The sequence below is a fragment of the Emys orbicularis genome, chromosome 3 (genome assembly GCF_028017835.1).
Source record: "Emys orbicularis isolate rEmyOrb1 chromosome 3, rEmyOrb1.hap1, whole genome shotgun sequence".
NCBI lineage: Eukaryota > Metazoa > Chordata > Testudines > Emydidae > Emys > Emys orbicularis.
Genome location: NC_088685.1, coordinates 16,136,706 through 16,151,383, shown reverse-complemented (window position 1 = coordinate 16,151,383; position 14,678 = coordinate 16,136,706). Strand labels below are relative to the sequence as shown.

Here is a 14,678-nt window from a genome sequence, read left to right as displayed (position 1 = left end):
TGATGTTGATGGGAGCAGCTAGGCCAATGCTGAGTGCTTTTGGAAAAAAACCACCCTATTCCTCAGTGGGAAAGGTAAAGCTAACCTTATTTCTTCAATCCTTTTATGTATCAATATGATCACTGGGTATCCAGATGTTAAAAAAGAGCATTGAGTGACATATGCATAAAATAATGGGGAGTCTTTAGTTTTAGCTGGCTTGCCTGCAATAGCAGGGGACTGGACTGGATAACCCAGGAGGTCCCTTCCAATCCTATGTATATGTCCTCTAGTTATACTACACATATGCCCTTACTGATAACATAGCTCTTAATTATTTGACAGTAAAGTAAAAGAAAGGCTTTCCCATTAGCATGAAACAAATATTTCCTTTTCTTCAAGATTCCATTCCAAGTGAGAGACAAACATTTCTTTTGATATATTTCTTTACATTCCAGGTTTATTCAAGAGACATTATTCACAAGCACATATACTGCAGGTATATGTTTGGTAGATTTTAAGAATGGTAAGACACTAGGAGCATGAATCAGCAATAACCCTAGCAAACAACAACATGGCTAAAAAAAATCCCAGTGTGATTTCTTCTTTTAATATCAAAGCCCTGGACGTTTAAATCCAAATCTCGAATACTGAACCAAGCCGTTCACACCTAGAACATTTGGTACAATGACAGTCCATTTACAAAAAACACAAGATGCAAAGAGTTGCAAATTTACCTACGCTTGATTTCTGAGATATGGATGGCAAGATGCAGGAGAAGTATCCGTGCATTTGAAAAATGTTACATCGAACAACCAAGTAATTTTGTGCTTCAATATTTTGATTGAAAAGTCTCCTTATCCAGCATAAAGTCTGCAAATCTCTGCTGGAGCTCCTTCTCTCGCTCTTGCTGCCGCTGCACGTCTTCTTTTAGACACTAATAGGAAAACAAAAAGTAACAACTGGTTAATTCTCACACCGTTTACACTATCACACACTGAGTTAGCATGGGCTGTATTTTCCTTGAGACCAAAGTGTGTTGTCTGAGATAGAAATGCTATTTGATTGGTTTAGAAACACAGGAATTGCTATCCTGGATCAGAGCTGTGGTCCATCCAGTCCAGTGTCCTGTCTCAGAGCGGCCAGCCCCAGCTGCTGCAGAGGAAGTGCAAGAAGCCTTACGCAGGTATGGGAAGATGTGCTCCCCACATGAGGTCTCCTAATCCCGGTTCAATTAGTTTAAAATCCCATGTCTGAGATTTAATAACTAATACAAACAGATTTTGGAAGAGTCATTTTTAGCTTTTTAGCTCTTGCCAAGTTTTTGGCCTCAATGACATCCTGTGCCAAAGGAGTTCCGCACTTCAATTACATTGCGTGAAAAAGGATTTCCTTTTATTGCCTTTGCCATTTATAACTAGAGCCGACAGGAGGATGATGACAATTTTATTTTGCGGCAACTTTCAAGGTTACAAAGTTTGCTTTCACTCGCACTGGAGCAAGTTCAGAGTGATCAGGCTATGTGTACACTTAAAATGCTACACCGCTGTAGCGCTCCTCCCCAAGAGGCAGTAGATAGGTGGACAGAAGAATTCTTCCGTTGACCTAGCACTGTCTATACCGGGGGTTAGATCAGCATAGCTACATCCTTCAAGGGCGTGGATTTTTTCACACATCTGAGAGACGTAGCAATGTTGATGTAAATTTTCAGTGTAGACCAGCCCTGGGGTGAAAAACAGCTCGGAATCAGGCACAGCAGGGTCTCCCACATCCCGGATCTGTGCCAGAACCCTAAGCTATAGAGATTGTCTGTCTCTCACTAAGGGTACGTCTTCACTTACATCCGGGTCCGGATGTAAGCAATCGGTTTTCTGAGTTCGATTTATCGCGTCTGGTTAAGACGCGATAAATCGATCCCGGATCGATCCCGGAAGTGCCCCGGATCGATCCCGGAAGTGCTCGCCTTCGACGCTGGTACTCCAGCTCGGCGAGCGGAGTACGCAGCATCGACGGGGGAGCCTTCTTGCCGCGTCTGGACCGCGGTAACTTCGGACTAAGGTACTTCGAATTCAGCTACGTTATTAACGTAGCTGAATTTGCGTACCTTAGTCCGAAGTGGGGGGGTTAGTGTAGACCAGGCCTAAAACGTCATCAAAACTGATACGTCTCCACAAAAACATTTTGGCTTTGACAAAATAGCAGATTCCTGACTGACTAGCTCTTGTATTAACCTAATGACACAATTTTAAAGACCAGCCATTCTTATTCTGATTAACAAAACTCTTCACAATTTTCCTGTGTGCACTATTAATTATAGTTTCCAACTCAAATGATAATTTAATACCAGTGGCTCCCAACCTATTGGCATACTACATGAGTTTACCTGATTAAGATCCTGGCTGTAACTTCTCATGGCTGCCATCTCCCATTTGGTTGTGTACATTGCAGTCTACAAGGAGAGTGGAGCTGCTCCAAACTCTAGCACATGCCACTGACTAGAGCAGTGTTTCTAAAATGTGGCCACTAGCGGAGTTTTTTGAGGCCACGACAGCCTCTAAAGCAGGGGCAGAGACTGGGAGTGGGGGGCAGAGCAGCAGCCCCTCCCTGCAGCGCTCAGCTGTTATCAAGGGCAATGAGATGTGCTGCCTTGGTGTTTACGCTGGCACCGCCAGCAGGGATCAGCACCCTGCATCGTGCAGCCTCCTTGGAGGCTTTGGGCAGCACCTCTGGAGACACATGGGCCAATGTGCTTGGCACCAGAGGCTGATCTTGTCATTGAAGGTGGCTGCAGTGTTCTCTCGCCAGAGCATGTGGAGCCTGGGATGTTGAGCCTGGGACTCCGCAGATGGCCATTGAGTTCCTGACCCACCTTCCCTGGGAAGGGCTCTTGATGAAGGGCCATGGGAGGCAGGGACAGAGAGATGGGTTTGTCAAGAGGAGCCACCAGTAAGAGTTGGTGACTGGACTCTGAGGCCACCAAAAATTTTGTTGTGAGAACCCCTGGACTAGAGTGTTCACAACTGAATGACTATGACCAGCTTTGGGATCTGGCCATTTAAGTGCAGCAGAAAAGTAAGTGGTACTTTTGAACCACAGGACATACACTATTCAATAAAACGGTGATGCATTTAGGACTGCAAGGCAGTGTATGCCAAAGATTTTGGATAAAACAATATGGGAAAAAGTGCAGGGAGTTTGCAGTTTCTTACATGAAATTCCCTACTTAGGTATGTAAATACATCCAGTTCTCGTAAATTGCCTTAAGTAAGACTGCTGATGATACTTCACAAAACTGGGACAATTAGTGAGCAATCAGCACCAGCTTTTTAAAGCATGCTACAGAAAAGTAACTGCACAGACAAGTGATGTCTGGGTGATGTTCCACCTTTCCTTCCCCTGAATGACTTCCAGATAGTTTGCTATGTTGTAAAATAAAAACAAGGTCTTTCTAATTGCCAACACTGCACACACAGCTTGTTATCTGAAAATAAAGTAGCTTCTTCCCGCTTCATACAGCTTCTCTACCATAAGCACTTGGAATTAAACTTAGCTGTAATTTCTTTCTTTAAATACAACAGGGAGAAGAGAATACAGCGGCTGTTTTGTAGTCACCTTGACCAGCTCAGATCCTATATGAATCCCATATTTTCTTAACCCTATTTCCCATTTTTCCAGTTATAAGCATAAGAAATCCTTTTCATGTGAAAACAATCTTACCCAAACTGGACCTTTTTCATTGTGTAGGAATAGATGAAGAACGCAGGCACCTAATTTCCCATGATGTTATACTACACAGTAATATGCCCATTCTGATATGGTTCCTCTAACACTTTTTCTTTTTAATTTTTATTTAAACATGACCATAACCTTATTACTCTTTGTTAAGACTAACATATGACGAGATAACAGGCCTATCTACAGCTGGTGTAAACAGTCATAGCTCCATTGACTTCAGCGGTGGATCTATCCCAATATATTATAATAGTCAACTAAAAATAACTAGGTAACATATAACTTCTGCTACATCAAACAGTCTGTGTTGTATGAGATTAAAAAACCAAAACACAATAAAATAAACAAGGGTGGGAGAAGAAGCAGCAATAAAAAGATCAGCCTCAGCTTTAACATGGCCCAGGATCTCAGATACTACAGTGATGGGAAACAGTGTAAGAACCTGGATAATTACGCAGCAGAAAAGAAGTTGACATTAATTTTAAAAAACGCAATATTAAAAAATTAATGTAGCCAAGGAGCAGCAGCAGCCCATGCAAATTTAACACTGTTAAACAAACACTTCTCTGTTTCTGTGCTTCTAGACGATCCACTGAAGTGGTGTTTAGGAATCCTACCTCCAGTCTCCTGGGAATAGCAGCGTCTTCGTGTTTCTTTAACTCCTCAAAAGTACGTAACTCCAGGTAAGCCTGTTCAATCTGGTCCCACAAATCATTTAACTGTTTCATGAGTCCCATTGCCCGAGACTGGTAACCACCAAGCAAAATCTTCATCTTCTTTTCCATCTTGGCAGCCCTCTTAGCTTCTGTTGTCATGTGACCTCTGTTTATCTGTAGAGAAGAAACCAGTGTGTGTATTACTGATGCAGAACAATGTTAAATCTTTCTATTTCTGAAGTGCACTGTACGATAAGCACCTTCTATAGTGCAACAACCCAAGACAGACGAGACCATAGGCGCCGACTTCTTCTGGCACCGGTGGGTGCTCGACCCCCCTCTGCTCCCAGCCCCGCCCCTGCCCCCCTCCCGCCCCCATTCCAACCCCATCCCCAAAGTCCCTGCCCCGACTCCGCCCCCTCCCATCCCTATTCAACTCCTTCCCCAAATCCCCGCCTCTTCCCTGAGTGTGCCATGTTCCCGCTCCTCCCTCCTCCGTCCTAGCACTTGCTACAGCTGTTTGGCAGCGGCAAGCGCTGGGAGGGAGGGAGGGAGGAGCAGAGACGCGGCGCGCTCAGGGGAGAAGGCGGAGGTGAGGTGGGGGGGGAGCTTGGCTGCCGGTGGGTGCAGAGCACCCGCTAATTTTTCCCTGGGGGTGCTCCAGCCCCGGAGCACCCATGGAGTCGGCACCTATAGACGAGACATTATTGTACTAAAACTTCAAATCAAGGAGCAGATTTTCCTACTGTAACGACCCCTAGAAAACACAAGCATCATTACAGTCTATTAGAGTACAGCGTTAGACAAAGATTATTAAAAGCATTGTGCTGAGTGGGCAGCAAGGCCACTGTACATGCATATCATGGCTACATATCAACTCCCAAGGGAATAACTAGGAGAGAAATCCCTACCCCCGTTACAGAAAATAAAATAAAGGAGATTAATATTTTCCTCTTTTTAAATATTACATACTATACCTGCAAAGGTGGCCAAAACCTTCAATCTGGCTCCCCTTACCTCCCTACCCCCACTATGCCCCATTTAACTTGCTCTTTCGCATTAAAAAAAAAACTGACTGAGGAGCCTTAGAGCAACTCCCAGTTCATATTTCTGTAATAAAAACAGAGTTAAAAAAACACAGTTGCCTCTGCAATAACACCACCACCACCACTCTTCTGCAGTGCTTTTCACCTGTGGAACTCAAAGCACTGTAGAAAAGAGGGAAAGTAACATTATCCCCTATTTACAAACACTTCTCTGAGGTAAAATGATTTGGCCAAGATCTCACAGCAGGTCAGTGGCAGAGCAGGAATGGGACTCAAATCTCCTAATTTGCAATCCAGGACCAAGTGCAGCAAATAGGGCGGGGGAATAGTAAAAGGGTGGTACCAACATACTGGAGCAACTGGTACACTAGAAAGAAGTGGTGATCTCTCTCTGAAGCATAATTTTGGTGAGTGCCAACAGCGGGGCTCTGGGTCATGAGAAGTGTAAATGGGGAGAAAGAGTTAAAAATATTGTAACCCTAAATATATCAAAGCAGCAGAGAAGAAACTGTTTATACCCATTTTCCCTACGCTTTCATTTCCTCTGTGTAGTGCAGGGGTGGCCAACCTGTGGCTCCGGAGCCACATGCAGCTCTTCAGAAGTTAATATGCGGCTCCTTGTATAGGCACTGACTCTGGGGCTGGGACTACAGGTGCCAACTTTCCAATGTGCCAGGGGGTGCTCACTGCTCAACCCCTGGCTCTGCCACAGGCCCTGCCCCCTCCCCACCCCTTCCTGCGCCCTCCCCTGAGCCTGCCATGCCCTTGCTCCTCCCCCATCCCTTCCGAGCCTCCTGCATGCCACAAAACAGCTGATTGGGAGGTGTGGGGAGGGAGGGGGAGGCGCTGATCAGCGGGGCTGCCTGTGGGCGGGAGGTGCTGGGGGGTGGGAGGGGAGTGATATGGGGCTGCTGACATATTACTGTGGCTCTTTGGCAATGTACCTTGGTAAATTCTGGCTCCTTCTTGGGCTCAGGTTGGCCACCCCTGGTTTGGTGGAAAGATATCCTGCCTAATCCCCTGCCCAAACTGGACTTTAAAGCTGTTCTAATGAAATTTTATATTCTAACGGCATGCACAACAGCACCCCCTGCTCCAGTTGTGGCTCCATGATACACTAAAATGAGAGAAAAGAATCTGCACCATGGTAGAGGTCTGCTAGTTACCAGAATTTGATTCTTATTCCTGGGGTCTTGCAGTGAGCACTTTACATTGACTCATGGTAACACCTTGGCCCAGGAGAGTCCTGCCCAGGCCTCTAAACTATTCGGATGGTAGCCACAGTCCAGAATTAGGGTTTTCAAATGACAAATGCTAATGAAAAAGATGAAATCCAAACACCTGCCACGTAGGACATTATATATGCAGAGGAGCAAGCACAGTAAAGACAACTTTTACCATTGGAAATGAAAGGCATCATAATCTGTCACATATTGTGAGATATATGTCTGCCAGCCACAGATAGTGCCGAGAGAGAGAGACACCTTGCTTATCTGGGCAATATTAATTGGACTGTCAAAGTTTTGAAGGATTGTTAACGCTTACACTCCTAGTCCAGCTCCAACTCATAGTATCAAAGAAATGCTCTGTGTTGAATCAGCAATCTAGTAGCACTATGAAATATCACTGAATAGAGTCTGGGAGAGGTGTAGCATTTCACATCTCTATTTATGGACATATGGATTTACTTGTTGTTTTAGGATATACTCATGCAATACTTCTTTTTGCAGAAAGCGTTGTGCAAATGATTCTAAATTTAATAAAGGGTAAAAGTCCATCTTCTCAAAATGTGGCTTCCCAGTACACCTCTACCCTGATATAACGCGACCCGATATAACACGAATTCGGATATAATGCGGTCAAGCAGTGCTCCGGGGGGGCGGGGCTGCGCACTCTAGCGGATCAAAGCAAATTCGATATAACGCGGTTTCACCTATATGCAGTAAGATTTTTTGGCTCCCGAGGACAGCGTTATATTGGGGTAGAGGTATACTAACGGTTTATTAAACAGTGCAGGAGATGGGAATAAATGCTTCTTTTAAGCTGGCAATACAATCTGTAAATGCTAAATTACAAGTTCCCAACTCATGTAGCAGTAGTCAGTGGGGTCTATTTTCTTTTAGAAATCAAGTGCTGCGTTGGTAAATATCACATCTATCAAACACTCAGTCATTATTAACTGATTAAAAAAATACAGAATACTGCATTGTTTTGTGCTAAGTCTACCCTCTGGTCTCCCAGTGCATTATGCGTTTTATTGTGTATGAAGATTGTAAGCACATTGGGCAAGGACCATTTTTCTAAGTGTTCTGTAGTGTGTCAAATATACTCAAAAAGACACCTACGTCCACACCAATCAATCACAACCATTATAGTCACATGATCCATGTTAGGACAAAGCAGATATTAATGCCAACTCCTGTAGAACTCAACTTCTTAACGAGTTTTACTCTAGAACTAAACGTGCGAATTAGAGCCTTTTACATACCAGTATTTTAATAGGCAAAATACAGAAAAACAAGGGGATTGTAAGGGTGGGAAACTGTTAATGGGACAAGGGAGAGAGATTTGCGCTTCTGAGCTGCCTGGCTTGCTGGTAGGGGTTAGACTGAACTGGACTGTGGCTCTTTTCAACGTATTTTCAGGGTATCTAGAGCAGTGGTTTTAAAACTTTTTCAGCTGAGCCCCGACTTTGAGTTACAATTTTTAGTTGCAACCCCCTCTCCCACAAGCCAGACAAAAACAGACACAATACCTGCCCCTCCTCTCTCGGACTTTCAGGGTGGGGGAAGGTACGTGCGACAGTCTCTGGGGGTGGAGCCAGCGCTGGGCACAGAGGCTGCTGGGAGCAGAAATCAGCGCAGCCACCGCAGATGCTGACACTGACCCACAGGCTGGGTGACCTTCTGAGGTGAGTCAGGGGGTAGAGGGCGCTCCCTCCCCGAGCCACTTGGCATCGGCGGCCCGAGCTGCCTGGCATCGCTACTTGCCCCCCCCCCCCCCAAGGGGGCATGCCCCACGGTTTGAAAACCTCTGATCAAGAGTATATGAAGAAGTGCCCCTTTCTCAACATTTGTAAACATCTAAAGAAAAAAAATCACATAAATAAATGAGTCCTGTGACAGACCCAGACCAGTGGGGTACAGGAGTCTGGTAGAGGGCAAATATACTGGTCCCTGGATGAGTAGTTTTCTGTTCCCTGAGTGACCAGAGAAGGGGCTGCACTAGAGTAATCAGGAACCTGCTAGAACCAGTTAAGGCAGGCAGGCTAATTAGGACACCTGGAGCCAATTAAGAAGAAGCTGCTGGAATCAATTAGGGCAGGCTAATCAGGGCACCTGGGTTTTAAAAGGAGCTCACTTCAGTTTGTGGTGCGAGTGTGAGGAGCTGGGAGCAAGAGGCGCAAGGAGCTGAGAGTGAGAGGGTGTGCTGCTGGAGGACTGAGGAGCACAAGCGTTATCAGACACCAGGAGGAAGGTCCTGTGGTGAGAATAAGGAAGGTGTTTGGAGGAGGCCATGAGGAAGTAGCCCAGGGAGTTGTAGATGTCATGCAGCTGTTACAGGAGGCACTATAGACAGCTGCAGTCCACAGGGCCCTGGGCTGGAACCCGGAGTAGAAGGCGGGCCCGGGTTCCCCCCAAACCTCCCAACTGACCTGGACTGTGGGATCTTCCAGAGGGGAAGGTCTCTGGCTGTTCCCCAACCCACACGGTGACTCTCTGAGGCAAGAAAATCCACCAATAAGCGCAGGACCCACCAAGATAGAGGAGGAACGTTGTTACACTCCCTAATCTTCCTGAGGTTACTTTATGACTAAAAAACTATGAAAACTTTAAATGTGCAGATGGTTAAATGTATTGTTACTTCATCAACAAATACAGCGTTGTAATAAATGGACCATTTTTCTGATTACTACTACTAAAAAACAAGTCTTTGGAATAATTTATGCTTGGATGCCACAGCATGGAAAGATTCATAGGTAGGTAGAGAACTCTGATATAATGAAACTCTACTTATAGCAAAGGAGAAGAGAGTACCACATTGTTTCATTGTATTGCAGTGCACAAAAGCCAACCTCCATTTACAATGAAGTTGCTCACGGGAAGAGGCTGGAAATGACTTCACTATAAGAGAGAAGGATTGTATAGCAGAACCAAGTGTATAATCTGTGCTTTATATAGCTTCCCATTAAAATGCTGGAGACCACAGTCCCAGCAATGACATAGGCTGGCCCCACACAAACAAATACTCCTAATTCTAAGGGCACGGCTACTTGCAGATGTAGAACGCTTTGAGTTAAACCAGCCTTTGTAGAACGCAGTAGGGAAAGCGCTGTAGTCTGTCCACACTGACAGCTGACAATGCACTGGCGTGGCCACATTAGCAGCTCTTGCAACGGCCACAGAGAACAGTGCATTGTGGTAGCTATCCCAGCATGCAAGTGCTTTTCAAATGGGGGGGGGTGGAGTGTGACAGGGAGTGTGTTGTGTGTATGTGGGGGGAGAGAGAGTGGGTTTTTGGGGGGGCTGAGAGCATGTCAGCATGCTGTCTTGTAAGTTCAGGCAGCAGCAGACTTCCCCCTCCCCCCACCTCTCTCTCTCTCACTCACACAGCATTCCACAGTAATGGTTGCTTTGTCTCGGAGCAGATAATCAGCCTGCTGTCAAATGGAGCTTTCAAAGGGCATATCCAAAACAATGACAATGAGTGGCCACTTGACTTAAGGGGATTATGGGACGCTTCCGGAGGCTGATCAGAGCACAGTAATGCAACACCTCGTTCACACTAACGCTGCGGCGCTCCAGCGGGGGCGCATCAAACATTATTCCACTTGCCGGTAATATCTGGTGCCTGCTAAATATTTAAAAACAGAAAAAACATCTATTCCTTCCTTCCTAGCCTGTAACCAAGAAACTGGAGCATTCCTCACCTTTCCCTCTGCCACCCAAACTAGAAGACTTAAGGACCCCGTGGAAGGGTCGGGGGGGAGGGTGTGTGTTGTCTCAACATTTTGTAACAAATTCTAAGTATTAAAAATTGCTGACTGCTACATTAATGCCAAGAACTGCATATAATTTTAGTTCAAGCTTCATAAAACGTTAAGGCTCAGATACCTGGCTAAAACTCAAAGCTGTTAAGGAGAGGTGTGTTTAAATGCACTTTCCTTAAAACTGAGAAATGGATTTCAATGAAGTCTGACAACTGTTTTCCTCGTGAAAATAACAGGAAAATTAAAAACGCTTGAAGGATTTCTCTGCTTAGTTACTTATTTCCTACTGCTTCTGGGCCAATTCTGGTCATGCTGCCTGATGCACCCACTATCCTGGAACAGAACAATGTGCACAGACATGGGCAAAGTGATTCAATATCACTGGATCAGGGCAAAACCTTTGTATTTCTTAAAAAGACACAGGAACCTTCCCCTTCCAGCCCCTGTGTACTATATTTCTCTCTACAGATGTGCAGTGGATCCTTTGGGAGCAAACCTGGAGCCACCTACAAAAGCAGTTATCAGGGAGCCCTTCAGCTGCAATCACTAAATATCAATATGCAACCTTTCCCTCTACCCCAAACTCCTGGCCCATGGTTTGTTCTGTGGGATGAAGGTAGGGAATGGGAAGGTATCTAGAATTAGTATGTGTTAGGGAAGTTAAGGGAATGGAGATTTCCTGTAAAGTAGGAGGAGGGAAAATTGCTATGTGCTCCAGACAGGGCTGCAATCATAGATTCCTAGATCAATAAATTCCAAGGCCAGAAGGAACCATTGTGATCATCTAGTCTAACCTCCTGTATATCACAGGCCATAGAACTTCCCTAAAATAACTCCTAGAGCAGATCTTTTAGAAAAACATTCAATCTTGATTTAAATTGTCAGTGACGGAGACAACTTGCTTGATAACTCTGGAGAATCAGGGTGTCACCGCAAAGCTCTACCAGTATGAAGCAACTTATACCCCCATACCACGTGACACTGGAACACGAGTTAAATTACACCAATATTTCAAATGGACCCACGGGGACTAAGACCCCCAGCATCCCAGGGACCTCTGGCGCTGGGAGCTCTTTCCATGCCAGTGTCAGCAGTCACCTGTTTCGGCTGTAGACCAAACAAAAGGTCACAAGAATTTATTTTTTAAAATAAAGTGTTTTTTCTTCCACCCTCCTTGTATTCACAAATGACTGTGCCATTTTTTTCTGCCAGTTTTGAGCAAAGGCCAAGTATGGAAAGTTTCAGTCCGATATATGAAAACGTCAAGAAGTGATTGGGAAAGAGGGGGGGTTATGCAACCTTAGGTTTCTGTGCCAATTCCCACTTTAACAAAACAAAACAGAGTCCAAGGATTTCTTCACTGGATGTACACTGTGCAAGGATGAGGGGAAGGACAGTCTTGTGGTTAAGGTACAGGACTGGGACTCAGGAGTTCTGGATTCATTTCTCACCTCCTCCAAACACTCCATGTGTGACCTTCAGCAACTCACCAATAGCTCCAGGCCTCAGTTCCTCATCATCTTTCCTTCAAGCATCTTTTTGTCTGTTTTGCCTATTCAGATTGTAAGCTCTTGGGGTAGGGCCCATCTCTACCTTGCTAGCATAATGGGGCCCTAATCTCAGCTGAAGACTATAGGGCAGCGGTGGGCAACCTGCGGCCCGTCAGGATAATCTGCTGGTGGGGCGTGAGCCAGTTTGTTTACATTGACTGTCCGCAGGCATGGGCGCCTGCAGCTCCCAGTGGCCGCAGTTTGCAGTTCCTGGCCAATAGGAGCTGCGGGAAGCAGCGCAGGCTGGCGACCACTTCTCGCAGCTCCCCTTGGCCGGGAACGGTGAACCGTGGAGACTGGGAGCTGCAGGCGGACGTACCTGCGGACGGTCATTGTAAACAAACTGGCTCACGGCCCACCAGCAGATTACCCTGACGGGCCGCAGGTTGCCCACCACTGCTCTAGGGTCTACTGTAATAAAACAATAATGGTTTTAAATAGTCTTTCTGGTCAGACAGTAAAGGCTACCATCTTCAAAAGTTAACTAATTACGTCAACTTTAGCACAAGCTCAGCTAATCAACACTACCACTCCATATGGTTCAACACACTATAAGCTTAGCACTTCACTATTATACTAAAGAGGAGCATTTCTTAATGTAGCTTGGATGCAAGGATAAAGGTACTACCTGTGTACTGTATTCAATAAGGCCACTGAGTTGGACATCTCTTAAAAATTATGCAAAGTGAGATTTAAACCTGATTTACTCAGGCATCTTGATTTTTCATAGAAAAAGTACTCAATAAAAATTCCCTGAAGTGAGGTATTACTGTATACAATTATATCCCAGAACTGAAAACAGACATAACTCAAATGAGAAAAGGCCAGCTAACATTTTATGTTCCTATTTAATCCAACAATCAGGAGGCCTAAGGGTGAACCACTCTTTTGCACTTTATTATATAGATTACATGCCACTACTGTTTATTAACACTTGTGGCAGACTGTCTCCTGAACAGTTTGGCCAAGATCACAACTAATAACTCAACAGCAGTCTATGAATGAAATATGTTGCTGGAGGTGGGGATTGTTATGAGCCTCCTTCAAGTTTCATAATACATTTTGGTAGGATTTTTTTTAATAAAGCCAATACAAGATTTATATCATGTTACACCCTTAACAATTCGGTTCCCTGGCTGTTACCAACACACAAGCTCATAACTTTCTCTGAAAATGGTGATCCAATTAGCTAAATACTGGATTTATTTTATAAACACAAAAAATCCATAGGCGCCAGATCTGACTAAGTTCATTAGCAATCTTTATAAACACTAGATTCATTTAGATCACATCTCCTTTTAACATCCCTATGTGGAAATTACCTGCTATAATTGCAATACACTGAATAACCCGGCCCATCATAATGATTGATCCCAATAAAGATAAACCTAGAGAAGTATGATTTTAATAAAGAGGTGTTGCCTTGGATTCTCTCCCTCTCTCTTTTTTAAACTTTCCTGAAGTCTTTTCCCTCTTCAGTATTTAAATTCTCTCATTCTCCCCCCAGCTCAATACCATACTGTAGACCAGCGGTTCTCAATCAGGGGTCTGTGGCCTCCTGGGGGGTCTGTGGAGCCCCGCCACTGAAACCTGGTGCCCCGAGCCCCCTCACTGGGCTGATGCTGGGAGTGGCGCAGGGCTGAAGTCCTGAGCTCTCCCCCTTCCCCTCCCACACTGCAGCCAGGAGCAGCACAGGGCTGAAACCCAGAGCTCCCCCTCTCTACCCCTCCCTCCTTCCCCCACTGAAGCCAGGAGCGGTGCAGGGCTGAAACCCCGAGCTCCCCACCCCATCTGTTGCTGGTGCCCGGGGTTGTGGCTGCTCCTCAGCTCCCAGCCCCCTCTGACTGCTCACGCAGCCGGTCAGAGCTGCCAGGGTGGCTCCGGGCCCAGGAGAGCCCTCAGGGAGTAACCTCCTGCACACAGCCCCAGACAGGTGGGTGGCCTGCTGAGGTGAGTCGGGGGTCAAGATGGCGCTCCCTGCCTGGACCCTGCTGTGCAGAGCTGGCCAGAGCCCCGCTGGCCCTTGTCCCCCCTCCCCAAAAAATAGAAGTCAAACTACGCCTATGCCCAAGGGTTCCCACTCCTGGTCCGGAGCCCCAAGTTCACCCCCCACCGGCTGGGCCCTGGAGTTTTTCTACCATGTTGAGGGTGGCCTCAGAAAGAAAAAGGTTGAGAACCCCTGCTGTAAGCAACACCTGTTTACGAACCTTTCACGCCAAACAAAAGGTGTGTGGGGGCTCCATGCTTTGGCATTCAAGTTCACAGTCAATGGTTTTCTAGAGAACAGCACTACTCTGACCGGAAAGAGAAATTCCACCACTCTGCCAGAACACAGCACACATGCTACAGCACACTGGTCTGCCAAACGAACAACAGGAATCAAAACATTCTTTCTGAACATGGATGCATAACTAGTGTTTGGAAGTTACTTGTCCCAATAGCATTTGAGCTTATATGGCGGGGTGGCCAAATTTACAGACCCTCCAAGCCGCATACGATAATCTTCAGAAATTCGAGAGCTGCAAGATATGCACAACCTGCCCTGCGGGGCGGCACCTGTCAGGGCGCAGGGCTAAAGTCCAGAGACCTCCCTTCTCTGCAGCGCAGAAGCCCCAAGCTTCCCCACCCCGCAATCTGGTAGGTGGGAAATAGGGGGTGGGCATTAGGGGGTCCATGAGCTGCACTTTAACTGTAAAAGAGCTGCATGCAGCTGACGAGCCGTGGT

The 14,678-nt window shown here is 45.9% G+C and overlaps 1 protein-coding gene across 1 annotated transcript in view; it reads right to left on the bottom strand.

Annotated features, from left to right (window-relative positions):
* Window positions 1–435: 435 nt before the first annotated feature.
* Window positions 436–14,678, bottom strand: part of CDC5L (cell division cycle 5 like) — a 49,744-nt gene continuing 35,501 nt past the window's right edge. The window contains exons 15-16 of the mRNA XM_065400601.1: window positions 4,329–4,541; window positions 436–916 (exon numbers count right to left, since the gene is read on the bottom strand). Coding sequence (XP_065256673.1) covers window positions 812–916; window positions 4,329–4,541 — 318 coding nt within the window. The 3' untranslated portion in view covers window positions 436–811. The remainder of the gene's footprint in view (window positions 917–4,328; window positions 4,542–14,678) is intronic.